The following is a 27,593-nucleotide window of genomic DNA, read 5'->3' on the forward strand; positions in this document are numbered from 1 at the left end:
AGTAATAAAGGTAATGAAACAATTCATCTTCAGGAGCACTTCCTACTCTAATTGCAATTTACAAGTTGCAGCCAATGCCACGGAACCACAAAAGACTTCAATGACACCTGCACAGGCATTTTGCAACCAGAACATTTCTGTCCCTTTCCCCAGCATATATTTTTCTATTTGCAGCACTTAAACCACATTTAAAATAGGATTACATTCACTTCAGGTGAGAGCACAACGATTTAAAAATTTCCCACTAAACTGAAAATGAAAAAATATATCATGATCTATGAGGGGAATAAAATGTTTTAATGCTCAGCTATGGAAAAAAAAATGATTCCACAAACAAAAACACCACCTGCAGTCTTTCTAGCACAGTGGCCACACTCCAGAAAAATAAATGCAGCAGGATTGAGTGCGTACCTCCATCCTCAAGAGGTCTTTTCTGCCCTCCGTAACCGTAGTCGTTTGAATTCATTGCTGTGCCAGCATCTCCTCCAATTTTTGCTGCAATCTAAACAAAAGGCAGATGTGAGCCAATAAAATAAATATTTAATTCGGCCCATGTTTATTTCACGTTCTCTAAAAGATTTCAAGGATTTAAACAATGCGCATTAAAATTACCCCAGTTTTCTACATAGATGTTTTTTTTAATGCTTTAAAGACTTGTGCTCATACTTCAGCGGTAGAGCCTCCTAAATTTTCCTCACCTACAAACAAAATCCCGACGAAAACTTGACCTTTAAATACCAAAACCTTTTTCCTCAACGGGAGTTTTCTTTCTCTACACGTTCTTCGCCAAACACTGTGGTATCTCACAGCAGGCCCTCACCGGCCAAACAATTTCAAAACCCGACCAACACCAGGTCTTCAAATACTGCCAAAACCGCGACCGCTTATTAAGCGGACGAGGCGAACATCGCGCCCGAGAAGCGACGAAAACATGGCCTGTGGGGCAGAAGTCGCAAATAAAACTGCGGGATAAAGAGCTTCCGCCAGGGCCGCCCTGGCCCCGCAGGCCGCGGCGCGGCCCGAGCAGGCTGCGGGCGCCGCCGCCCTCCCGCCCTCCGCCGGGCCCGATAACGCGCCGCTACTCGCCCGCCGAGATTTGGCCTCGCCGCCGCCAGGGAGGGATCCCGCCCGCGGGGCCGCTGCTCCCCCTCGGCCGGTCGCGGAGCGGTTCGCGGGCAATGGCGGAACGGCCCCACCAACACCTCGCGGCCCAGGGCGGGCTGGCGCGCAAAGGGGGCGTGGGGACGGGACAAAGCTCCCCCCAGCACACGCGCTGGCGAAGGGGCCCCGCTCCCCAGCGCCCTCACTGTTCCCGCGGCTCCCAGACCGCGGCCTCCAGGCCCCGGGATCCCATTGATTCCACGGAGTCACACACACCTGCCTAGCCCGCTGCAGCGCGTCTTTAAAGGCATCGTTCACTCCTCCAGCCCCGCCGCCACCTCCCCCGGGCGCGCCCGCGGCAGGAGGGGGCACCGTGGAATAGTCCGCCATGGCCTCCCCGGCGCCGCTCCGGCCGCTGCCGCTGTCTGCCGAGAAAGAGAGAAAATGGCGGCGGGCGCGCGCCTTTCACATTCCTGCGCGGCATCGTGCTCGGGGGGGCAGCGCGCCGAACCCTCGCGAGATCTCGGGCGGGATTTCATCGGGAGCGCCGCAGAACGGCGGAGAAGCCTCGCGGCGTTTCTCCCGGCCCCGCCCAGCGGGCCCCGCGGGGCCTCCGCGGCCGCCCTGCAGGGGGCGGGGTGAGATCGCGATGTTTCCACGGGAGGCGCGAGCGCCTGGAGGCGCTGCTGATAGGGCCGGGGGAGTCACGAGGGGCGAAGGGGGGGAGCTGGGGGGGGGGGGTCAGGCAGCGCGCGGCTCTCGCGTCATTTGGTGCGGATCGCGGGTGCGCGCCCGGAGCGGAGGCTGCGCTGCGGGGCTGCCGGGAGCGCGCTCGGGCCCGGGGCGGCGACGCTCGGTGAGTGCGGGAGGCGCGCGGGACGGGCCCGGGGCTGCGGCCGCGCCGCGCTCGGCGTGCTCTGCCTCCCCGGCTGCTGCCCGGGCGGGATGAGGAGCGGGCGGTGGCAGCGGCGCTGAGCTGGGGCGGAGGCCGGGCCGCCGGGCTTTCTTCCCGCCTGAGCGCGACGCTGCCCTGCGGAGAGCCTCCCGCGGTGCGCGGCCGCTGGGCGTTGTGGCGGACAATAACGCGAGCGCCATTTCCCGGGGAGCCGCCTCGGCGCCCGGCAGGGCGGCTCTGCGGCGCTGCCGGGGCGGCGGAGCCGTTGGGCCGGGGCAGGGCCCGCGGCCGGCCCGGCCCGCCGCTGCTCGCGGCCCTGGGCCCGCTGCCGTCCTGCGGGCGCGGCCGCTCGTTTCGAACGGATTTTTGCGTCGTTCCACAGCCCGCAAAACGGGACCGGCTCTCTCCTTTCACGGAGCTTCGCTTGCTTCGTCCTGCAGTTGTCATGGGTGTTTATTTCTTAGCTGAGAATGGTTGTTGCTAATGTACGATTTTTACAGCTGACGGATTTTTTTTCTTGGCTGCACAAGCTTTAGTGAAAAACTGGACTCTGTAATGCTTTAATCTGAGTCCTGTTAAGGTCCTGTGACCTGCTGGGGATGAGTTGTCATGCTGAGTATGGATGACGGTGTTGTAAAAGCTTCACATCAGGATAAGGTCGTAGAGCATCTACTTAGGAATCATAGCAATAGAGACTGCATAATACGGGAGCAGAACTGCTGTACGATGGCGTTCTGTACCATTCTGAGGAGATGCATTACAATTTTAAAGAATATTTCTATATATTCAACTGTTCCTTTTTCATGAGCTCCTGGTTTACATTAATGTCATACCTTTTTTTTAGACATACCTGCTTCTAAACTGAAGTGTGTCAAGTCTCTTCCAGCCTTAAGTGAGTTGTGGGTTTTTTTTTTTTTTTTGTTGTCAGTGCTTTTATTTGAGAAACGGTTGTTTTGCGTCTGGCCTGGTTTGGGGCGTGCAGGGACTCTTGGATTTGCATAAGAAAATACCTCTCATGGTTTTCCCTTCTCTGTCCTTAAGTGCTGCCTTGTAGTTCCATGCTGCCTTAAGGTGATTGTAATTGGGATAAATTTAATAGTCTATAAGTCACAGTGTTGCTGAGCTCAGATTATCCTGTATTCTCCAGTGCAGGTAACTTCGCTAAGGGAAGCTTTAAAAATGCTATATTTTTAACTCCCATTACACTATTGAGGTAGTGTAGTTAAGAAGGGTTATAATAAGAGTAATATGTTCCACAAAGTTAAAAATTCCTACATGCTTCTAGGCAGATGGCAGTGTATTACTATAGCCAGGTGAAACTTGCTGCTCTGATACTTTTTCTGAAAAAGCCTGTACATAAAAATTAGCTTATACTTTCCATTAATGTAGCTGTTTTAGCTGGAGGGGATGGGGAAAAAAGTTAAATTACGCTTGGAGAGTGGGAATTTAATTCTTATGCTTGGCTTTTCCCTGTTGTTGCTCAACAATATTTGTTCATTCTCTTAGCTACTAATAGTTTGACTGTGTGTAGCAAGTACTTACTTGTGTAATTTTAGTTGAGCAATAGTCGTTGACTGTGACACATTGAAACCACTCCTGGCCACTGGCTATGTGTTTTATGGCTCTCCCCTTACTGGATGATGGGAAGCATCAGTGTGCTTTGCGTTTTGTAGTTAAAAAGTTATGCAAAAGTTATACAAAAAAAATGCAAAAGTCCTTGCTTCCCAGCCCACGCAGCCAAAGAAGCAGTCGGAATGCGTAGGGTCGGCTTCTCAAGGTTGTTTATTTTCTCTTATCTATAACATGCTTTCTCAAGGAGCTGTGGTCTGTCTAGCAGGTCAGTCTGCGACAGACTCCAATCTTAGGGTGGTGTTACCATTTGATACCAAAAACTACGTGTACTATGTTTACAATAACATACCAATATCTATCATTTATGTTGGACAGAGTGTCTCTGCCTTAAACAAATAGAAAAGTGTCACCCGTCACAGCAAGACATGGAGGGTAAGAAGGAGGAGAAGAAGGTCAGGACACGCCCAAATCCCTCCATCTTGTCCCCTTGAAACACTAATTTTAAAACCCTAAAATTCTACTTTTTCACCCTGTGTGAATTCAACTACCACACTACTCAAACCCTTGAGGCTTGTAATTCCTCATACGAAGTTGGCAGGTTTTTCCATGGGCTAAAATTGAAGCCCCAGGTGTTTCTGACTTCAGGCCAAGGTCTCCGAGCCCCCTGCCAGGGTCTTGACATCCCTGCTAGAGGGATGTCCTGGGTTCCCACAGTAATGCTGATTTTTAAGCAGTTACGATGCCTTGGGCTAATAAAAACTGTTGTCTGATATGGTGTAAGTGTTGTAGCTGAATTCATAAACAACTGATGATAGATGAATGTTAATTTTCAGAGATTTTTTTCAATCAGCTTTTTACTACTTTTGAGGTGATGCTTTATTTGAAAGCTGAGAATGATATTTAATATATCTGTTATTTCTGTTATTCCTCAGTCTTCACAGTTCTTGAAGTCACTGTAGGCTTTACAGTCAGAACATGATATTTAACAAATTGAAGAGGAGAAAGATCTCCTCTGTACTGTACTTGTGCTGTACTATATAGTATTGTATTATATAAATATTTTGCCTGTCACGTTCCTAAGTTGATCTAATGACCTTTAACACTTGGTTCTGTCTGTATTTCCCATGATGGCACTTAAAACCTATCTGCTAGAAAACCACATCTCTTAAGCAGTCTTATCTTCATTTCCCTTTATGAAGTGATATTTCAGTTAAGAAAATTATCCCTATGGGATTAATTCTTTCTGTTTAATCTGTTAATGGAGTGGGGTTCAGATCTAACCATTTAACGGTGCTAACTGCAGTATTCTTTGAGTACATTCTGGCATGTCACAGCAGTGTACACCAGGATGTCCTGCTTTCTCACTTGCAGGAGTTACCTGCAAGTAACCTGCACTGCCTGTTTCCTCAATGCCTTCTAAATATGCTTTTGATGTAAGTAGTTGTTTGCATTGGGCTGCTAGAGCATGAGAACTTTGGTTTTGTTGTGTAAAATAAGGTTCAGTTCATACAGTAACTATTCTTATTAAAGAAGGATGAATAGTAGAGAAATGAACATGCCTTTCAGAATTTTAATAAATAGATAGTTGGCAATATAAGAAATAGAAGAATATGGATTTTTAAAAGGTGTCTTCACTGTTTCTTTTAGAGATTAGAGGAAGATATCTCCCTTAACTGAATTTACTAGATTATGACATCTCCCATGTTTTTCAAGCCATAAGGGTTGTTTTTTGCATTAGTCATCAGACTAAAACATTCCACTAGCTGTATTTACTGAGTGTAAATATCTGACAAGTCCGAAAACCTTTATTTGTGTGGGTTGTCACAGATTTAAATAATGGATGGTTCTGAGGAAAAAAAATAATCATTTACTATGTCTGAAAGAATGCTTACTTTTATAAAAAGGTCCTTAGGGTGTTTCTCTGTCAGTTCAGGTAGTGCAAAAGCATCAGTGTAAAAGTGTGGAACTTGCACAAATCCTCTGCTTTACCAAAGACACTTCAGTGCATTCATGCATTGACTTCTGCTGGGTTGATTTGCATTGTTTTTCTCTTTTACAATTCACTCCAGCTTTACTCTGTGATGACCAGACCAAAAGGTAAGGCTGTCCTGAAAGAAGTGATTCTCTGGTACAAGGAGACTTCTCACTAGGTCATTATGTAAAGAATTACATTTCTTCTGAAGTTGCCTCTGCAATCCTCTGGGTAGCATGTTTTGTTTAGCTATGCCTCAGTCCACCGAACACCTGTATAGGAGAAGTGTTTATGTTCTCTGTGGGAGAAAGATAATCACTGTGATAGCTGTACATGTGCCTGCCATGCTTTCTGCAAGTCATTGCTGCTGTGCTGAAATCTGCAATCGTTGTCTGATGATTTGTCACTATGGGAGATGTAGATCAATTGATTCAGGTCGTGTCAGCTGCTACTCCTGCACTGGCAAAGTGTGTCCAGGATCTGCAACTTTATCAGTAGGAAACTCCCTTAAATATCTGCTGAGAGAAGATTGAGCATGTGCTCTCTATCCGAATAGCTGTTATCTGTCATGTTTTCATATTTACTATATATGCACTGAAGTAGTAATTGCAGTTTTCAGATCCATAATTTGGATAGTATTTGGATAACTTTTACATCACGAGTTTGGAAAAAGTAGTATCTGGTGGTTTTGGTTTCCATTTGGTCATGCTGCCTTTCCTAGAAAAAGGTTTTATTGTATTAAAACTTTATAGAGAAGCTGTGTAAATGTAGAATCTTTAGAGCTCTTCTCTTGTTTGATATGTATTTGATTTAAAATTTTGATTACCTTATGGGAAGCTATCAAATTGCATTAAGCCACCTGTCATTGGGTATGTCTGATATAGGAGGATAAGTCAGAGAACACTCACTTCTTCCTTAGATACAGCTGCAGTATGCAGAGTCTGTGCATCCTTCTGATGAAGGAATGTTGTGCAAAAGGCAGCTGGATAATATTAGTCAGCATGATCGTGTCATCAGTGCTCAGCATTGACTTGTTCGAGGGGATTGAGTGTTTTTGTGGTGATGTCATGGGAAGAAAAGCTTTGAGAGCACAGAGAATCTGCAGAATTCTTCCCTGGTGCGGGAGAAGAGTGAAAGGCCTTGCTTGAAATAAGTTGGGCAGTGGAGCTAGGCCTGGAAGTTGCATATGAATGGGAATTAAGAAAGGCTGAGATGGGGACTGAGAGACGGAAAGGAGAACAAATTATTAATTCAGCAGTAGCTGTAGAGGATGGAAGTGCCTTAATATATCCCTCTGTCAGCAGTGCACTGAAGAAAGTGCATTCAAGACTTGTTAATTACTAAGTACTTAATTTAAGGCATAATTAATATTGAGAATTCTCCTCTTGAAGTGGGAAAAGCTTTATTGCTCTGAAGGGATTTCTGTACTCCCTATTACCCAGGCCTGATCTCTAGCAGTATTCTTTCTGATACTGTTTAATTAAGCTACCAATTGTACTTCTTAATTTGTGAGTCAGAGCATCTTATTTTTAAACAAACTCTTCATGTATCATAGCAGAAATTAAAAAAAAAAAAACAAACAGAAAGGTAAATCTTTTCTGAGTCTGAATGCCAGTAGTTTCTTAGTGGAATAGAAATTTGGTATCACTTCAGAACACTTAGATATTTTTCTGCTGAGTTGTACCTTCCATGTTTGCCTTCTTTACCTCTTAGCTAGCTATTCACTATTTAATCTAGAGGAATAAAGTAATTTAAGATACTAATTGCAAAGTGGATCTATTGAACTCCTGCTTTTTATCTTGAAACTTTTCTAGGCTGCTGAAGAAGGGAGAAACCAGTTATGAAACATAACTTAGCTATGAGATGTGGTTGAGACGTTGCAAAGACTAGTGAGCAACTATTTTGACTTCTCTTACAGCAGATTGTAGTAAATGTAACTGGGGTTGCTTGTCTTTCTGTCTCCTGTAGGTGAAGCACATTCTTACTGACATCTGTTCGCCTTTCATGTTGATCAGTTATTGTGCTGACATCTCCTCTTTAAATTCCTGTCTTTGTACAACAGTTCAGTGTGTGTGTTTTCAGCCTTGCATGTAAAACTGTCTGCATGAATCAGAGCTGCTGGGTGGGATTTTGACGAGCACACTCTGGAAAAAGCATCTCGTGTGACCACCTCCTTTTGCTTATGTAAGACCAGTGGGATCACATGTCCACAGCAAAAATGTGGGCAGTTCCTTATTTGGTAGTGCATTAATTACCTTGATCTTGCATGAGTGTAACAGCAATTAAAACAATACTGTGCAGCCGAGTTGTTTTTCAACTGCATTTATTGTGTTTGCAGTTCATCTCTTCATTAAGGCTGAAAAAATAGTTCATTTTCTCTTGGAAACTAGTAGCTTCTGACATTATTAAAGGGGGAAAAAACCTCAAGAAAACACAAGGAGAATTTGCATGGGGACTGTGCAAGCATCTTCCACCTATTCTTCACCCACCCCCTCTTGTGTGTGACCTGTAACGATGATCAGTTGTTTCTCATTGATAGCTTTTAATTATGTCAGAAAAAAATCTAATGCTTTTGCAAGAAGAAAAAATACCTTGCAGACATGACTTCTGTCTATTTCTTAGTTATGGAACATGACTGAAGTAGTGATAAAATTCTAGATGAGTTTGTCAGCCTTCTGTGTAAAACTTGAGAGTATATTCAATCGTTAGGAAAATATTTCTATAATGTGTTATGTTCCACTAATGAATGTTCCAAACTGTCAGTGTGTTGGGGCAGTGTTGTTTGTTTTTTGTTTGTTTGTTTGTTTTTTTAAATATAACAAATCCAAATACTTAGTGATAGGCTGAGAATCATTGGAGGGAGAGGTTTTAGGTTCACATCAGGTCACATCTGAGTTGTCTGTGCCAGAGTCACAGAGACTTTTTTACAAGAGCTAATCTGCGAGGAATATTTTCATTCTACAGGTACAATTATGTATTGCTGTATCTTTGCTAAGACAGTGGCTATTACTTGTATTGTTTGGTGGGAAGACCCCCACTGAGTTACTTTGTTATGGATGAAGGAATTGCTACTGTACTTAAGGGAAACAGAAATAGTTACAGGTGGTAGATATCCTTCTGAAAGGTCAAAGAGATGTACTATGCTACAGCCATCAAAGTAGATATTAAATAAAACATACTGCCCATCCTAATGTTTCCTGGGTGGGTCAGAATTGTAATAATGACCTTATGTAGGGTGTTGAAATAAATGCCTTCAAAACACTTTCTTCAACTCCAGGTTCTTGAAGGCAAGTCAGCAGGGCTTATTGTGGAAACTTGTGCGAGTTTTCCATTGTCCTTTTCCTGTTAATCAGTACATAGCACTAGTATTAGGTCACAGAAGTTCTCCTGCACCAGGATTCATTGGTGGAAGATCTGGTCGGGAGCCAGTCACAGTTCTCAGGGTCTGAGCTGCCTGCCCTTGTGTCCAGCCCGGAGCAAATGTTACTTTGGTTTGTGCCAGCTGGCCGGGAGCTGTGGGGTGGGGAATGCTGGGCTGCAGAATGAGCTGGCCATTCTGTCCTTATATTTTTAGAGAGATTTCTGCCCCTTTTGTGTTGCAGGAGTGGGGCTGAATCCATTGACAGTGAATGTCAAATTAAGCCTCGCTTTTACTGGAAACGGGAATACTGAAAACATCTTCACAAGTGCGACTAAATGCCTATTTTTAAAAAGTGTATTTATTGTAGACACCACCTCTCTATTTTACTTCGGTGGAAAACAATACAGATATACTTATTATAGTCTACTCACTATTTTCCAAGATTGTGTAATAAACACATCTGCAGGGCAAACAAGTAGATAGAGGTCTACGTGTTTTTTTCAGTATCTTTAAAATTGTCTGACATTCCTGTTCTGGTTTCTTTGTTAAGAAACTTGCTGTACATCTCTTATGTAGTACTTTTTCAGTGTCCCACTGAGACCATTATTGAGTCTCCAGTGGTTTTCTGCAGGGAATCCTGTTACTTGAAGAACTTCTTAATTTTATTATTTAAACTAGCTTCTTCTGATTACACTTTGCTTCTGGCAATGGGCATAAACCATAAACGATTCATTTCCTCCTTCCTCCAGCATTTGTTGACTGTAGTGACTTGTGTTTTTTGGAGACTGAAGAATTCAATCCTCTTCAATTGTTCCTCACATGGAAATATTTGCATTTTTTTGTTATCTGTTACAGTCTCTGAACATTTTTTATTTTAAGTAATACACATGGTTTGGGACAGCTGAAGCAGGCAGAATAGCTGAGTGTTACCAGTGTAGATGGACTTGGTACTGTAGTGTTTACATGAGTAGAGTAATGTTTTCTGGGATTTTTGTGTCCTAGTGTCTCCTAATACTTATTTTTGTGTTTTTTTTTTTTTTTTTTTTTCCCCTGGCTACCAAGCTGTCTTGTATTCGTCACAGATCAGAATTAATCAGTACTTTCTTAAGCTTTTATAAACAACATATTTTATTAAGTGGTGTAGTCTTCATGCTGAGAAAACAGTGTGGGGCATGGAAGCCCCTGGCTATGTATAAAGTATATTTACATCCAATAAATCCAGTAAATTAGTCCTTTGTGATGGTATTTGTAACATTCAGTGTGTTGGCACTTGAGAATCTGAAAGACTTGGATTGTAGTGTTTGCTTAATACTGTTAACAGAAGGGCTATAAGACTTTTTACAATCAAATTAAAAGCAGCTGCTCTTGGAGAGAAATGGAGCATACACAAAGCACTAAGCTGTTCATATTAAATATCTTTACTTGTTATATAACCAACATGAGAAGGTTGGTGACATGTGAGTCAGAAACCTGACTAGTACAGTGTGATAAATATGTGATTAAGTCTAACTCTTCATTTGCATATGGGCAGTTTCAGGACAGAATTCTGTTGGAACTCAAAATGTCCCTCAGACATTTTTGGATGTTCCGGGCCCAGGTCAGAAGCATTTGAGACCCTGGCAGGCAGCTGGAAACAGCTGTGATTTTGGATTTGAACCTTGGAATGATTTACCAACCTTGCAGGAAGAATAAGAAGTCAGAAAAGTTTAGATATTATAGTAGAAGTAGTCACAAAGTAGAGGGAAGAATTTTTGAGCGCTGTACAAGGGGGTTTTAAGTCTTGTACATGGGGGTCAGAAGTTTTAAGATGGAGGGATTTGGGCCTGCCTTCTTCTTCCTTACCTCCATGTTCTTGGTGATGTTGGCACTCACAGATTGGTTTAGAGTAGAAAGGCATCATTTAACATAGGTCATAGGCATTGGGGAAAAACTATAAACATTTAACACGTAATGTACCATATAAAAGATAGCAGCAGCCCTGGGTGGGGGGAGAGAAGCAGCAGTCGGGAGTCAGAGAGGATATCAGGGTGTGTGTGTGCCTCTGCCTGAGCTGCTGAGCTAACCACAGCAGCTCCAGAAGAAATAAACTACCTTGAGACTGGACAACAGAAGACTACTGAGTCTTTCTTTGAAATCACGGGTTGGAGGAGAGACTTTTCCACCACATGGAGCCACCCCTGACCTAGAGATGAGCTCTGGCAGAATTTGTTGAGTCTTGGGTGAATTCCCAAATGATAACCATCAGAGCAGCAGGCAGGAAGGACAAAAATGTGGGGTTTTTATATGTAAAACTGAAAGAAAGAAGTTTGGCTACTTCTGTTTTCTTTGCCTCAGACTTACAACTTAAGTAGTGAATTGTGCATCACTTGTTAAAATCAAACATTTTCTTGGAGGAAAGAGAACTTCAGCTTTGTTGTGAATGTGGGGTTTTTTTTGCTAATAACAGGAGATATTTCTCCGTACCAAGACACTGCATTTTTCCATACAGATTTTTACAAAAGTATGTGTGACAGCATTCATAACTACTTGAAGTTCATAGTATGTAAGACGGGCATGTTAAATGTTCTGCATGATTGGCATTTTTTTCTGATCACCACTCAAATTAAGTAAGAATCCCTTCACAGAAATATGTGGGTAGGGATTGAAATGGACACAGAATCTAAGGAAGGTATTGAAAAGCACCTGTGGAATGTCTACTCTTTGAGAAGAGGGAAGTCTTAACTTGCAGGTGGAAATTCTTGGTGTTGCTTTGTGAGGCCATATTTTGGATGTTTCCGTTTGAGTTTCCAAGTGCAGTCCTGTGTTTTCAACAATTTGTACATCACTGCTGAAACCCGAGAGCTCTGCTTACATTCCCATAGTTGTTTATTCCCTCTTAGTGCTGAAAAGTTCAAATGTGCATGTTTACTCCAAGACAATTTTTGTTTTTCAGCTATAGTAGAGATTGTGACTTAATAAACAGGAACCAGGTATGAGATGTCAGTTTGCTATGTTCTAATCAGTGTATAATGGAAATAATAATTTCCTGAAGAGAAGAACCTAACCCATAGCTTACCATATAATAAATTATTGTAAGTTTTAAAGTATGATGAATGTTTTCAGTTGTACATTTCATTTCTAACCTTTGGTCTGTTGTTACAAAAAGTAATAAGAAAATTAAAACTAATTTAGAAAAATTACCTAACATCTTGTCATGTAGTCTTTTCCAAATTAAATTGAAGACTGTGAATCATGTACTTTAAAATATATTTTTGAGATTTAAAAGTGATAACAGTATATCTCTGTTTCTAGATTTTGCACTAGAGCTAATTCATTTAAATTCTGGAATGTATATTTAAAGCCAGCTTTTCCACAAAAGACCTTAAAAATATACCCTTTGGCCTGTTGGCAGAATTTCATGTATATTCCAGTAATAGTATAGGCACTGTTATCAAAGACATATTGCCAGTGAAAATTAGAAAACGTATTTGTTGATGCTAGGACTGGTGTAACTTAAGTATAATGAATTTATTGTAAGTTATGTGGCAATTCACTTTGCTTTTATGATTATTCATTTGGATGTAAAGTCAGCCCCAGAATCCTTATATGCAGCTAACTTTTTACTTCTGTCACAGTAGCAGTTTCCACAGAAAACTCAAGTAAAAATTTGATACATTTGGTTCTTACCGGGGTTTAAATGAAATGAATAAATGAAGCTTTCCTTTTAGGGCCATCAGTTAGAAGGAACTGTGATGCTCTGCAGGTTTCACTTTGCATTTTTTGTTAAGATATATTTTTTTAAAATCAACTAATTTTTGCTTCTGTTGTAAACTTCAAAATTTATTTCTGTGTATGATACCAGCTACTGAATAGTTCTGTGGTGAAACTCTATAATTATAGAGTTAATGAATGGGGCTTGCATGTACCAGGTCTTATTCACAGTATAAAGTGTATATAAAGTACAAACATAGCTCAGGAAGCCACTGCATCCAGTTAAAGATGGTGGGGAGAAGAGTTGTAGAATTTTTTCCAGGTAAAACAATGGATGATGTTACAGGGAATGTTTTTATTGTATATGAGTGTGCTTTCTTCAAACCATTGTAGATGAGTATAAATTTATTCATTCATTAATGTGGGTTTGCAAATATTATGTACTTAATTGTGAAAGCTTTTCCTGGAGAAGGATTTGGCTGCTATGCCTTGACATTTATGTGCACATGTGTATTTATAGTTGTGATCTGTCTGGAATTTGCCTTTGTGGTTTTGTTTGCTCTTTAATTTGTTATGTGATCTAGTCCTGTCTTTCTCAGTTTTGTTTCTGTGGTTTAATAAGTGAGAAGTACAGAAGAAATGGATTAATTTAAAGCAAATAATGAGCATTTTTATTCAACTTCAGGGAATATTGACACTGTTCTACCTAGAAGCTTTTCCTTAACATACCGGTGCTAATTTATGATTAATCTATAATTTGAGTTCAGTATGTTATTACGAATGCTTCCATAATTGCTCTCACTTGCTGTTTGTGAAGGCTTCTTTTAAAGAGAGCAGCTGATTCAAAGCTGATGTCAACACAACTGTTGGTAGGACCCTGTCCCCACTTTCTGCCAAACAAGATTTATAGCTCTTGGCCATATGTATGTGAGTTAAAATATAGTTGTTTTGAGAGAATAATGGAAAAGACATTTTAAACCAAAAATTCTCAAGTGGAATGCAATAGTCAGACTCTGCCTCCGAAGTGGAGCTCTTGAAGGAACAATTTTCAGCTTCCTAGTATTTATTTCACACACATTTTTAGATGAAAATGTAGATGAAAAAAAGGAAGTCTAGTATTAAAAATGAATGCCATAGGTTTTGATCAAAGAACATAGAAAATCTTCTAGGTTTGGCAAGTTTCGTGTGTTTTCAAAATTTTAGTCAGTTTCCCTGGCAATAAAATTTTTAATAGTCTATTTGGCATTTACTAATTTGTTAAATTTGAAAATGTACCCTTTTTTGCCCCCAGTCAACATTAAAAAGCTTGAACTGAAATTCCTTTTTTTTTTCCCCCAGTTTATACTTTAACAGAAACCCGTGATGTAAAAAAGCACTGGACAAATACGGGCTGTTAACTTCCTCAGTGCAGAATAGGAGTACCATGACATTATCCTGAAGTAGCTCTTAAGACCAGAAGTCACATCTGAGACTGCCTATTTTGGTGGAAAATTGTTTTACAGGGTTGAATATGACCAAGAGCTTGAGAGATGCCACTTGATACTGGAATGATGATAACTTTTTTCTCTGTATGCCTGAAATGGAATGTAGCTGTTGTATTTGAAGACTGTATAACCAAAGAACTGATCATATAAAGGGTTAATTGAGTCACAATGTGATTTATCAGTTAGAGAATTAATGTGGTAGGGTGAGAAAGAAATTAAGCGATGGTGAGGGGGTTTTAGCTGTTAAGTTTTTGAGGTGGCTTCCTGGCCAAGTATGTCACTGGATTTGTATGTCTGAGAATTTCCTTAGCTTTCGTACAGAAGCATGCTTAAACAAGTCTTGGGTTATGGCCTTGTTAATTTTCTAGCTCTGTAGTTTAGTGGCTTGCTGCTGGGGGGCTCGAGTGAGTTGCAGGACCCACTGCTGCTGGCTTGTCACAGCTGAGGGCAGCGTGGCTGTGTAGGATCCTCGGGCTGTGTGCTCTGAATGCCGCCGGAGCAGCCCCGATCGAATGCCAGCCCTGCCCTTATTACGGGTGGATGAGCTCCCATCCCACTGTGCCGTGGGCAAGTGTGCAAACACCGCCGGTTCCTGTGGGACTTGGACACAAAGCAGCAGTCTCTGAAATAGGAGGTGACTGAAATGCAAGGATTCTGGGAAATGGGCATGCTGACAGAGCACATCAAGGTAGAGATGCAGAAACTTGTCTCAGTTTGAGACATTTAGGAGGAAACATCTCTTAAGGGTGTCTCTTCTGAAGAGCTTTACCAGCCCATCCGCCACGGGTTTTCACAGGTTCCAAACGATTTTCCTTGGAGAAAATGAAAAAACAAATTTGTTTATTTAACAAGCAGAGTGCTCACAGAAGAACAAAGTAATCCCGTAGAGGCATTCTTATATCACACAGTAGGTAATGGCCTTATCTGTTTTTTTACGGGACAATTGCTCAGGCATTTAAACAATAGATATTCAAGTGTATGGGAAGCAAAATCTTGTTATTGTCTAGAAGAGTGTTCTTCTAGACAATAGTAACAGAGAAGATAGGACTATAGCAGTATAACTGAATATTTACTTTTTTTTTTAAGGCTGTTTTGTTTTCTGTTTATCTGTGCTTATTTGAAGGGACTGCAGAGACAGAAGTCCTTGAAGAGAGTACCTGAAGGATTTTGCTTTCTTTTCTTTAGATAATAATTCTGGAAATGAATATGGAATAAAATAACAACAACAACAAAAAAAAGGTAGCAAAAACCTGCAAATATCAGACATTTGGATTCTAAAAATCTAGCAGTTCTGATATGACAAAATTGGAAGACATAAAAGCTTACCACACTTAGCAGATGGATTTCACTGTCAGAAGAAGTGCTGGCATGACTGGATGTACCCATATTATTATTAGCATAATTATTAGATGTCCATTTTATGCACACTAGTATTCTAATTGCAATATTAAAAGTTTCCACTGCTTTTAAGAGAGTATCTTTGTCTATTAGAAACTGTTTAAAGAGCTCAGTAAGCATGTGAGAGGAGCTGTGGCCTGTTTTCAAAAGATCTCTGATCGTGTGATGAAGGAAGGTCTCAACATGGAGAAGAAGGGACATGCTTTCTGGACTTGACTCTTAAAAAATAGAAGTTTTTGCAGTATAAATTCATTCCGACATGAAGATCTCATATAGGGCAGGAAGTAGAAGTAATGTAGTCCCTACTGTACATCCCACTCAGAATCTTTAGTTTAATTTTGGGGAATAGTTTACATCATTATGGTATAACTCAGCACTTAGGCCAGAATGGCACATTCCCCTCCGTAGGGAGAGAAAGGATGCCTGAGCACTTAGTCGCTGTGATATTGGACAAAAAGTCCAGTGTAACTTTGTTGTTACCAGAATTTGTTCTGTAAGTTTTCATTATTAAGATGAAGAAACTTTATTTAAGGAGAAATCCTGATTATTGTGGCTTTTAACGAAACCCTTAAAATGAATTACTGTGGTGTTACAGAATGGGGGGATGTGTGTGCACAGAATCTGTCACTATGCCTTGTTAATTGCACTGCTTGAGTGTTTCTGTGATACTTGGGACATAGTGCTTAGTACAGTATTCATAGTGGAGAAAATGTTCAATTTAGGATGTGGGCTTCAAAGAATTTATCTGAAATACTAGTTTTAAATTAACTAGAAGAGCACTTTTAAAATAAAGGTAAAAATAAAAGGGTGATTTAGTAAAAGACTAGCTTTATTTTAGGTGGAGCTCAGCAACAAGTTCTTCCTTCAGCTGTGAAGGTAATTTAGTCTATAACCCTGTGACTCCCACTGTGCCAGAAATGCAAGTGAGTCCTAAGAGATTTGCTGGCAAGGGTAGCTAGTTCCTTCTTTTGATACCCTTTGGCCTCTTTTACATTTGTAATCTTAACTATGTATATGCTAAAAGTTCTTGCTTTCTAAAATGTTCTCGTGAAATTTTGACTTTCTTCTCTCTTTACCTTTTCCACACATATTCTGAGGAGAATGTAAACCCCCCCCCCCCCCCCCCCCCCGGTAGATAATTAGGAAAATCCTGTATACACTGGAAAGGATCTAGCAAGTTCTGTTGCAGATAGTGGAAAAGATAAAGGTGTGAGGATTAGGAGGATGACGCAGGTTAAGAAAGTGAAAGTAAAGTCCCAAATCTTTTTCTAGTACTTTCTGGGTAAGGAAGCATTTTCTGACCCTTGTTATCAGTCTCTTGTAAGTTTGAGCAGGTTCTAGAAAACGGCTTCAAATATAATGCTCCCTCAGTCAGAGGATTAGTGGGTTTTATTGTTAGAAGGAAAGCAGCTGAGCTTAATTACCTCCATAATAGTAATTTCATAATTCAAACTAGAAATGTCTTCATACAGACAACTGTAGATATGACCAAAAGTGTTGTTTTTTAATACTTTGTTCCAGGAAGGAATAATTTTTCAGTTGTGTTACTCCGTGATATAGTTCATTGCCCTGCTGATAAATGTAGCTAATTTCTTGACCTATAGCTCTCAACAGAGGTATGAAAGAAATCTTGCAGGCTAAAACTTCTTATCATTTTCTCTGTGGACCACGAGAAATACTTCAGTAGTAGAATTTGTTTTATATATTTTAAAACAAATGTGTAAGAACCAAGTATTTTTTTCTTATTAGCGTCTCATCAGATGAAAGCTATTTGTTTGGTATATTGCCATACTTGTATAATAATATTGGTATTTCCTATTTCATAGAAGATGGCTGAGACAGGATTTACATTTTGATCTGCTTTAATTTAGTGGCTCGAGTTGTGGTAAACAAAGTGGTATTTTTTTTGCTCAGATTCATTCTTACTGCTTAATAGTACATGGCTATGGTCAACTGTAGTTGAAGGTGGTTAATTCTATTTTTAAAGAAACGAAATTTCGCTTTCTGAAGCTTTGTCGTTGATATTTCGTATCTTATCGTTGATAAATTCTTCGTAGCCTTTGCTGGAAAGGGTTCAGCTCCACGTTGATATATTTGGAAAAGTTATGTACAGCTGTCTCTATAGAAACAGTGAAGTAAACCGCTATAATTACTGCAGACGGCTTCAGCGGTGTCTGGGGCAGACGGGGCCCGGCGGTGGCGGTTGTGCCCGCGGCGCGAGGCGCGGCTGCCGCTCCGCGCTGCCGCTGCCGCGGGAGCCGCGCGCGCAGGCGCGGCAGAGCGGGCGCCGCGCGGGCCGGGCGGGCGGGAAGTGACGCGCGCGGCGCTGGCGTTCTAGAAAGAGCCGGGACACGTCCTGCGGGGGAGGGCTCTGCCGTGCCCGCTCTGTAAGCGTCCATAAAGCGGCCACGGGGCGAGCAATGACATACGGAGAAGCTGTCTGCTCTTTCTTTAATGCATCGTAGAGTTTGTTGTTTTGTGGCAGCTCTGTTTGTTTCAATTCAGAGTTTGATTTTTATTTTTTCTTCGCTAGCATCTCCACCTCGCTAAGACACTGGACGCTGCTTTCTTTACAGCAAGGAAAATCTGAATTCCTCCGACACTCAGGATGGGGAAAGATTACTATTCTATCTTGGGAATTGAAAAAGGGGCTTCTGATGAGGATATCAAAAAGGCTTACAGAAAACAAGCACTGAAGTGGCATCCAGATAAGAACAAATCTCCCCATGCAGAAGAAAAATTCAAAGAGGTTGCGGAAGCTTATGAAGTGCTGAGTGATCCCAAAAAGAGAGATATTTATGATCAGTTTGGGGAGGAAGGTATGTATATCTCTGTTATGCTTTGGTCGGTTGCTTTCATTATGTTGAATGAAGCAAAGTAAACATGAAGACATGGTGTATGTTCCTCTTTAGACAATGTATTTACAATGTATTTGTTTGGCTCATGAGATTTTAAGTGTAAAATGTATTGCTGGGCTTAAATACTGGAAAAGTTCTAATTTCTTAATTTAATGGGGTTTTGTACAAGCCCCAGATACCCGACTGGCAAAAAGTTACTGAACAGAAAGTGTCTATCACCCATGAATAGCTTTCTGTGGTCTATTACTGCTGCCTTCCTTTGCCAGAGCAGTTTTTGAGATGCAGTTCAAAAGCATGTATTCTTTTCTTTAATTTTTGCTTTAAGGGCAGTTTGCTTGATCTAGGCAAAGCAATCTTTCGGAGCAGAAGCCCAGGTGTCCAGCCTGTAGTTGTCCTTGGCTTTGTGCCTAGAGAGGAAAGAATTTGGCTGATGTCATGAAATACCAGAACAATTTTTTAGCTTTAATTGTAAACAGTGATAACATGCCAAGAGAATGAGGCCTCTGAAATGTCACATTTATCCAAAAATGGTTATCTGGAGAGAATGATTTTAAAAAAAAAAAAAATTGTTGACCAGCATGACTTTCAATCTTATGATTGAGCAACAGAGGAAGTCATTAACATCCCTTCCCATAAATATATATGGTATCAGGAATTCCATTTAAAAGAACCACTTCCGTTGTGACAAGTAGGCCTGCTCATTGCTATTTGCTCGGGGCCATGTGTTTTACAATTATAAAGGACACTTAAATAGCCATATTTAGTATTTTGGGCAAAAATATAAAGTATGATCTTTAAAATGTCAAATGTGGGAATACCTCCTGATGCCTCAGTTACTATCTAAGCTCTTGTAGGAGTGTAATTAGTTGTTTTAATGGAAATGCAAAGGGTTGGGGTTTGTAAGAGTGAGGAAGCTTCAGTGTTTTTGCAGCCAGGAATTGAATGTACCTTCAGTAACTTCTGGCCAGCTATTCCAGGAGGTGTCCTGCTGTCACAGATTGAATCCCCTGATCTGCGTATTTGGCATTAACAGTAGTGTGTCAGAAGGATGTACTATAGTTTGAGTACTTTTGCTTTGGTGTTGGAATGGGGAAAGCATTTTAATGTCTTAGTTGGTTTGTGTCGGTACCCAACATTAAGGTTATGCATGAGAGTACTGAGCTAAAAAAAAACCCCTACAAACCCCTCTTTCAAATTTATAGAATGCCTCTGTCATAATGTAAGCCTTCATTTTTCTATGGTTATAAAATATGATAGCAGCTGTAGTTTTGAGGTGATCTAAGACTCAAAAAAAAGTTTAAAAAAAAAAAGTATTTAAGACTCTTTAAGACAAAAGTATCTTAAGAAGACTTTCAGTCTTCCAATGGTTTGAAAAAGTACCCTGAAATAGCTAGTGCAGAAGAGCACTGTTACAAGGAAGTCATTGATCACTTATTGGGAAAGAGACATTGAAAAAAATTTATTTTAGCTAGGTTTGAAATGGGACCAGAGGAAGTACAAGAGAATTTTCAGTGAGAATTCTTGGCAGGAAGAAATGAGATTTAGATAGCTCTGTGTGAAAGATAGAACAAAGCTATTGAGAACCTTCTGGTTTTTTTCATGGAGACAGCAGTAGTGTATACAAGGGTTTTTGTACCCAAGTGGATCTTACTAAGTTCCATGACGCTTTATTTGTGGCTACGTTGAAGAGAGTTCCCAGGATTTGTACCTGTTTTGTACCATAGGAACACAAGCTGTGATAATTTTGGGATTCTAAATTGAATATTAAGGAAGCATATATGTGCTTGACTGTTGGCGTGTTACCTTTTACTCAGAACAAATTGCAGGAAAATGGGTAAAAGTAATTAACACTGAGGTACAGCTAGGCTATAGAGGCTATGGAATACGTTGCATATGACAGTGAATAATTTCCCCCAGAAGTGACCTTGTAGAAGGATGCAATTTGCAAAACACGTTGCAGGACAAGAAGAAATCAAGCAAACCTGTCTTCTGCTCTTAAGATGCTAATTGATTAAAATAACTGCTTTCAATCACATGAAATAAAATTGGTTGTGTTAGAATACCTGTTCTTCTGAAGTAAGTCATTCTAGAGCTTCAGAAACCTTGTTGTTGTTGAAGTTATTGAATTGCTAGTTAGTACCTCATATTCTCATGGTGAATCCTCCTTGAAAAGCAGACCTTTCACTCTGCTGCAAATATCTCTGACTCATCAGTCCTGATATCATTACACTGTACAGCAGGAAAGCTCATATTAATACCCAGTTTGTTTTTAACTTTCTTATATTTTTATTTAGGTCTTAAAGGAGGAGCTGGAGGATCTGATGGCCAGGGTGGTACCTTCCGGTACTCCTTCCATGGAGACCCGCATGCTACATTTGCAGCTTTCTTTGGTGGCACAAATCCTTTTGAGATCTTCTTTGGGAGGAGGATGCCTGGTGGCAGAGACACTGAAGACATGGAGGTGGATGGTGATCCATTTGGATCCTTCACTAGTTTTAGTATGAATGGTTTTCCAAGGGAAAGGAATACAGTTGGCAGCCAATTACGACGTAAACAAGATCCCCCTGTAATCCATGAACTTAAGGTGTCCCTGGAAGAGATCTATCATGGCTGCACAAAAAGAATGAGGATTTCACGTAAAAGGCTTAACCCAGATGGTAGAAGCGTCCGAACAGAGGACAAAATCCTTACTATTGAGATAAAAAGAGGATGGAAAGAGGGCACCAAGATCACTTTTCCAAAAGAAGGCGATGAAACACCCAACACAATTCCAGCTGATATTGTTTTTATCATTAAAGATAAACCTCACTCTCACTTCAAGAGAGATGGATCAAATATTGTCTATCCTGTTAAGATCAGCTTAAGGGAGGTAAGTTTCTCTTGTGGTAGAACTCCAGATGTTTGATGTTATTACAGTACAATACAGTGGCTAAAGCTGTATGGTAGCTGTGTGTGTGTAATGTATTTTTTTCCTTCTTAATTAGTATCAGGTGGAGAAATAAACTCTTGATTTCATTATGAGCTTTGTATAAATTAAGCTACCTTAAGGGATTCTGCAATAAGTGTGAAGTGAGGTGAAGCACCTAAAGTAGTGAGGGAGGGAGAAAAGACAATATTTAATGTTAATGTGGGTAATACAGTTCTTTCACAGATAAAAGCCTACTTAGACTCATTGAATTGTTAGTAAGTTGGACATTATTAGTGTCTACTAAGTGTGCTGAGTCAGGTGAAGTTGCAGGGATCAAAATCTTTCTCTTGAGAGATCCTAATAATGAAAAGAAACTTGGATAAAGCAGAAGATCTGTAATGTTCTAATTTTGGTGCAACAAAATTGTTGTTTGGATTTCTTTAGGCGCCACAAATATTCACATAAGACAGCTGTGAAATTTTATATGCTGCTGCTTATAGACACTTAAATGTTCTGAAATTTGATATAATAGAGGTTGATAATGTATTAGGAAAAAAGTCCTGTGCAATGTAAACAAACAAAAAGTGAAATAGGATTCTAAATTTCCAGTAGAGAAGTATGATTGAGGAATTCTGCTCAGGTCTCTTACTATTTGATAGAATATTTGAAGGAGATATAAGCTCAATTACCCTCCAGTAGCCACTGTGTAACATTCATAAATTCAGTGATATTTAATGACAAATTAAAGTTTTCTCTTTTTAAGAGAGGAACATAGTATTAAAATTTTGACATCTGAGAAGTGCATAGGAAAAATGTTTTAGAATTCTAGTCACTTTTAAATAATCCAAATTCATTTATGGATACAAAAAAGTTCTGACCAATTTGTTTTTCTCATTTTGCAATCTATCTTTAGGCTTTGTGTGGCAGCTCTTTCAATGTGCCAACGATAGAAGGAAGAACCATACCCATGACAGTCAATGAAGTGGTAAAGCCTGGGATGAGAAGAAGAATTATAGGATATGGTTTGCCATTTCCCAAAAATCCTGACCAGCGTGGAGACTTAATTATAGAGTTTGAAGTAATTTTCCCAGATAACATTTCTCCAGCATCAAAAGAAGTACTTAGGCGAAATCTTCCAGTTTCATAAAATGGAAGACTGTGTCTGTCAACAGATTAAAATAGGACACTGGAATTGCAGAGGACTGGCGAGTCTGCTTTAAAAGTGCAATCTGTAACACCTAGTGGAATCTTTTTTGTTTTGTTTTGTGGGATGGGTGGGGGGAAAATACTGTAATGCTGCATGAAAAGAAAAGGGTTTAAGTAGAAGTCATACAGGTGAATTCTGCAGTAAAAATTACAGGGAAAACCACTCATTTTGTTTTACATCTTCCTAATCAGCAATGTTTAGTCATTATTTTGCTTAATATAATTACAGTAATTTTTTTACAAAGTCAGTGCATATTTCTGATACAGTACTTGAGCCTCCAAGTACGTTATTTCTTATATCCTCGCTGTTTCTATAACATTACACATTTATACAGAAATTTGAGATCGTAGTAGATATACACAAAGGTATAAATATTTTAAAGAGCACATGAGAGAGATCATTTCAGTATGTTGCCTTCCACTGCATAAAGCGTAGGCCAGAAAAATCAGCTTGGACTCCTGACCAGCCCCCCTGTACAATGAAAGCATTCCCTTTATTGCCTCCAGAAGTGTCAGGACTGCATTGTGAGTGTGGCAAAGGGCACGTGGCCTGAGGAGCCAGAGTAGCCATTTACTGTGGGATAGTTCCTCAGCCTTCAGGCAGAATAGCAGGAAGGGATTCCTCAAGGACATGAGCAGCAAAGGTGAGCCTGCTGTCTAATGGGCAGGGCAGGGAAGCTGACTGATGATGTGGAGAAGACTGAGGTACTTTGTGCTGCTTTTGCATCCGTCACTACCAGTAAAACAAGCATGCAAGAATTCCAGGCCCCTGAGACTAGAGGGGAAATCTGGAACTTTGGTGGTGGGGGATTGGGTTAAGGTGCACTTTACCTGGAATTCCGTGAGCCTGACAGATTGTACCCAAGTGTTGAGGGAGCTGGCTAATGCCATTGCAGGGCCACTCTTGTTTATCTTTGAATGGCCAGGGATTAAGGGATGTTCCAGTAGACTAGAAAAAAGAAAATACCACTCTGCAAGAAAACCAAGAAGGATGATTTGTGAATCTGCAGGCCAATCAGCTTCACCTAAGCCCTTGGTAATGTGATGGAAAAAGAATCCTCCTGGAAAGCATTTCTAAAAGGTGGTTGGGGTAATCGGCGTAGATGTACGACAGGGAAATCTTGCTTGACCAGTCTAACTGCCATCTACGGTGAGCTTTGGGGGATGTGGGGAGAACAGTCTGTGTTGTTTACATCAGTAGACAGACTGATGAAGTATAGGTTAGATAAGTGGAAAGTGAGATAGATTAAAAGCTGGCTGAATGAGGGGGCACAGGGGGTTTAATTAGTGGCAGAAAGTCCACTCAACATTGGTGGAGGCAACTCAATAGTGGTGTACCCTCTGGCTCAGTACTGGGGCCAATACTAGTCAGCATTGTTAATGACATGAATTTCAGGATGGCGTTTACAAACCATATAGACTCGGAGGAATAGCTAGTGCCACCAGCTGATGGTACTGCCTTTCAAAGGGGCCCCAACAGGCTGAAGGACTGGGCACAGGATTCTCACAAAGTTCAGAGGGGGGATGCTCCGCTGGGGAGTAACTGAACCAGCACACTGTCAGTAAACTGACTGTGAGCTGGCAGTGCAGCCTTGTGGCAACAGGGGCCAAAGCTTTGCTAGCAGGCGAGGGGAGATGATCCTTCCTTGTTACTCAGCACTGATGAGCATCCATCTGGAGTACTGAGCTCCCTGGTACTAGTGGAGCAGCTCTGGCACAGGACCATGTATGAGAGGCTGAGAGAGCTGGAACTTGCAGGCGTGGGGAAGAAAAGACTTGGGGGAAATCTTGGCATCTGGCAGGAGGGAATGAAGATGGAGGAGCCAGGCTCTTCTCAGTAGCTTTCAGTGACAGGACTAAGTGGACACAAGTTAGGGGTTCAATCTGAACAAAAGGAAACAGCTTTTTACTGAGGGGATGATCAAACACTGGAACAGGTTTCCTAGAGAGTTTGAGGGGTTGCTGTCCCTGGATACTCACAGCCAGACTAGACATTGTGCAGGGCAGCAGGGGCGTTGGATTCCATGATGCCAAGAGGTTTCTTGTAAGCAAAATCATTCTTTGAACTAGGACTTGGCATTTTTTGCTAAGGGCTATGTTCTGTAAATGAGGCTTAGCCCAAAGATGGTGGTGCTCATGTGACAACTCCCTAGGGAGCAGGTCTGTGCTGGGTTGGAGAGATGTACAAAACCGTGTAAAAACATTTGGCTAGGGCAGGTATTTAAAGATCATGCTGATCTAAAGTATTCATTATTTTCAAAGGTCAAAGTTTACTCCCTTGAAGAAAAAAAGAGCTAGGTTATATCTAAAGCAAAATTTGTTTAAGAGTCGGCATGAGATAGGGGTTGCCCAGAAACTTTCATATGCTTGAATTGAGTTACTTTTTTAAAATTCAAATATGAGTCAGTTGTCTTTAGAGTTCAAAGGTGCATAGAGAGATGGAGAGGCCTCTGTAATAGTTGAGTTTTATAATACAGTAATAGGGCTGGTTCCCTTGGTTGCAGCATGGTATTGGTGGAAGAAATGCCTTGTGGGCATGCTTTATTACTTGAGTTTAAAACCATAATACAATACAGTGCTTTAACAATACTTTCAAAGGGTTGGGGTTTGGGATTTTTTTGTTGTTGTTTTTCATATTAAATTTCAAGATTTGCGGTCAGCCTTTTGCCTGTGGACATTTAGAGGTTACCTGCTCTGTTAGGTAGCCTAAGAAATAGCAGTGTTGTAGATGTGACGGCAGAAAAGTAAATCATATGGAAGTTGGGATTTAATTTAGAATAATTTTACATGAGTGTGAGAAGAATCCCATTTCTTTTACTTAAAGGAGTAGAATTTTTGTGGGGTATTGTTCAAGTCAATTTTTCAACTGCAGATCTCTTCATGCAGTATCAGTTAGATTGTAGTCCTAAATCTACAGAAAGTAAACAATAGCTGGAGCAGTATTACAAAGAAAAAAATTGCTGCTTAGTGCTTCTGCATATTGTTAATACTATATATTGTTTGTTGAAAAAATTTCCATTTCAGTATGTTCCGTATTGCATTTCTTATGTGGTTTTTAAGTAAAAAGTGTAAAGTTGGTTTTTAACTTTCTCTTATATTTTGTTATAATGGCAAATGCTACAGGCTACACGACTTAAAAGCATATCAACCTAAAATACCTATTTGTCAGTTTAAAAGCTAATGGAATTAAGCATTTTTGTAATCCAAGGTCTTGTAACCATATCCAACTTGTAAAAAAAAAAAGTTGCAGCAACTAGGATTATTTTTTTTGTAACCATCTTCAGGTAAGAGGAGTAGTGTCAAATTGAGGAATTGCAGTATCTTGTGTATTTAGAGGTGTATATATATGTATATGTGTATAGCAAACTAAACTTTTCCAACTGTTTTCAATCTCAAAATACAAAACTTATAGAACTGGTATGAAATAAATGCTTGTATTTCTTTTCTTATGGAGAGATAAAAAAGTATATGTTTCAGAAACCAGCATGTAGAATTACTTCAAAATATGAGAAGCATTAATATCTATCTAATCCAGCATTCACAAAAAATATTTTTCTAATCAAAAATGTGCTTAAAAGCTATGTTTTAAAACCCACTTGATTATTTAATAAAGCTACTTGGGAGAAGGAAGCAAATACTCAGTCAACTACTATATTTGTAACTACTGAAATACATGAAAATAAAACGGTCATTAATGAAATCGGGATGGATTTTTGATGTCTTGGAGGTTGCTTAGGTGCCACAGAAGGTAGAAGTAATTTAGTTGCTTTGGAATTCATCCAGCAAGTCTGAAAACCTCTGCTTCTAAAGATCTTTTCTTAGTCTCACCAACATCAAGCCTTAGGACAACATCAAGCTGTTGGAAGAGTAGGACAAGCTACATTACAGCCTTTTCTCCTTCCTGCCATGCAGTGGTACTCTGCTTGCTCCACAGCTTTCTGTTGTCATGAGGGGCTTAGCATTCCATTCTTTCACTATGCCATTTCTGTAGTAACTGTGCTGAAATCTTCCTGAAGCCTATTTGTGGTATGTTGAACAAATGCACTCCATTCTTTTCTAGTATATGCATCTTATATGCTAGTCTGACTCACCAGAAGCAGACTTTTTTGGGATCAAATAGGTTTTCCTTAAAGAGTGACATTTGCTATAACTTAGGGTGAAACCATGCACTTGAATTCATGTGCTAGACCTAAAAAATATGGGCCATGAACATGATACTGTAAGTGTAATTAAGAGACAGTTACACTTTTTGGATCAGTAAGTGCTAGTCCTCTTGCAGCTGCCATGAGTAGTTCTTACTATACTGCTTCCTGAACACGTGCTGTAGAACCAGGGAATTGGTTGTACAGCCACTTAGTGTTCAGCACCTAAACTGAGCAAATAGCAGCACTAACCTCCTCAGGAGGTGCAGAATCTCAGCTCTTCATTTGTCAGATTGCTCAGCAATAGACTGTTGGATGGCATGATTTGTTTCCTTCAGGCTTTTCCAGTTAATTGCTCTGTTATTTAAGCAGTGAAAATAGAGATTTGTTGTTGATCCCCTTGGGTGTGGAAGGCACAAGTGCTCTGTGCTTGTTGCCCTGGAATTACTGGCTTACTGAAGGGAGGAGCTGTACAAACAACAATCCTGTTAGTCATGCCTGATTGCTTTACCAAGGACAAACTGCCATGTTCACAGCCCTGCTGCCCTACATTCAAAAACCACCTAATGCCACTCAACCAGCAGCTGAAATACCATATAGCATTTCCCTGAGTAAGGGTAGATACCCCATATGTAGTGAAGCACTCACTGATAGTGGCATTTTATAGCCAGCACATTCTCCACAAACTCTAAGGCTGTTGCCTGCCATGGTTCTTGCATCCCAAGTATTATGTGTGAGAAACTGAAGAATGGGGTAGCCTGTAGTGTGCAGTGTACTCAGGATAAAAGGAACAAATTTTTTTTTTTTTAATAAATGGTTTATTTTTCTTTCTAAACCCAAGGCTAATACCAGTTTTATTTCAGTTATTAACTCTCTTCAAAAAGTTAATTTGAAGTAATTTTTAGATGCTTAGTATCCTGAGTTGCTGGAGGTTTATTTGGATTGGTTGATCTAGTTTTAGTGTGCATTAATTAGTGTTGGCAGATGCTTCCTTAGAGGCTGCACA

The 27,593-nt window shown here is 40.6% G+C and overlaps 2 protein-coding genes across 17 annotated transcripts in view; one reads left to right on the plus strand and one right to left on the minus strand.

Moving 5' to 3' along the window:
- Positions 1 to 1,604, minus strand: part of FUBP1 (far upstream element binding protein 1) — a 34,238-nt gene extending 32,634 nt beyond the window's left edge. For 12 of the 14 annotated variants that reach the window (XR_013340449.1, XR_013340455.1, XR_013340454.1 and 9 more), the window contains exons 1-2: positions 1,378 to 1,604; positions 412 to 502 (exon numbers count right to left, since the gene is read on the minus strand). Coding sequence is in view for 6 of the 14 variants with exons in the window: in XM_021527588.3 (XP_021383263.1) it covers positions 412 to 502; positions 1,378 to 1,491 (205 nt within the window). In the remaining 8 variants the exon portion in view is untranslated. The remainder of the gene's footprint in view (positions 1 to 411; positions 503 to 1,377) is intronic. The other 2 variants (XM_021527578.3, XM_077785406.1) reach the window with 1 other exon arrangement.
- Positions 1,605 to 1,840: 236 nt separating this feature from the next.
- On the plus strand, positions 1,841 to 26,145 carry DNAJB4 (DnaJ heat shock protein family (Hsp40) member B4). Of its 3 annotated transcripts, XM_077785401.1 has the most exons (5): positions 1,841 to 1,957; positions 2,841 to 2,888; positions 18,007 to 18,292; positions 20,626 to 21,200; positions 22,153 to 26,145. In XM_077785401.1, the coding sequence occupies exons 3-5, from the start codon at positions 18,082 to 18,084 to the stop codon at positions 22,384 to 22,386; spliced, it is 1,020 nt and encodes a 339-aa protein (XP_077641527.1). In that variant the 5' UTR covers positions 1,841 to 1,957; positions 2,841 to 2,888; positions 18,007 to 18,081; the 3' UTR covers positions 22,387 to 26,145. The 3 variants fall into 3 exon arrangements, with proteins under 3 accessions (XP_077641527.1, XP_021383073.1, XP_021383088.1); XM_021527398.2 differs by lacking the exon at positions 2,841 to 2,888; XM_021527413.2 differs by lacking the exons at positions 1,841 to 1,957; positions 2,841 to 2,888 and adding an exon at positions 17,792 to 17,860.
- Positions 26,146 to 27,593: the final 1,448 nt, after the last annotated feature.

Source organism: Lonchura striata, chromosome 9, assembly GCF_046129695.1.
Source record: "Lonchura striata isolate bLonStr1 chromosome 9, bLonStr1.mat, whole genome shotgun sequence".
In the NCBI taxonomy this organism is placed as follows: Eukaryota; Metazoa; Chordata; class Aves; order Passeriformes; family Estrildidae; genus Lonchura; species Lonchura striata.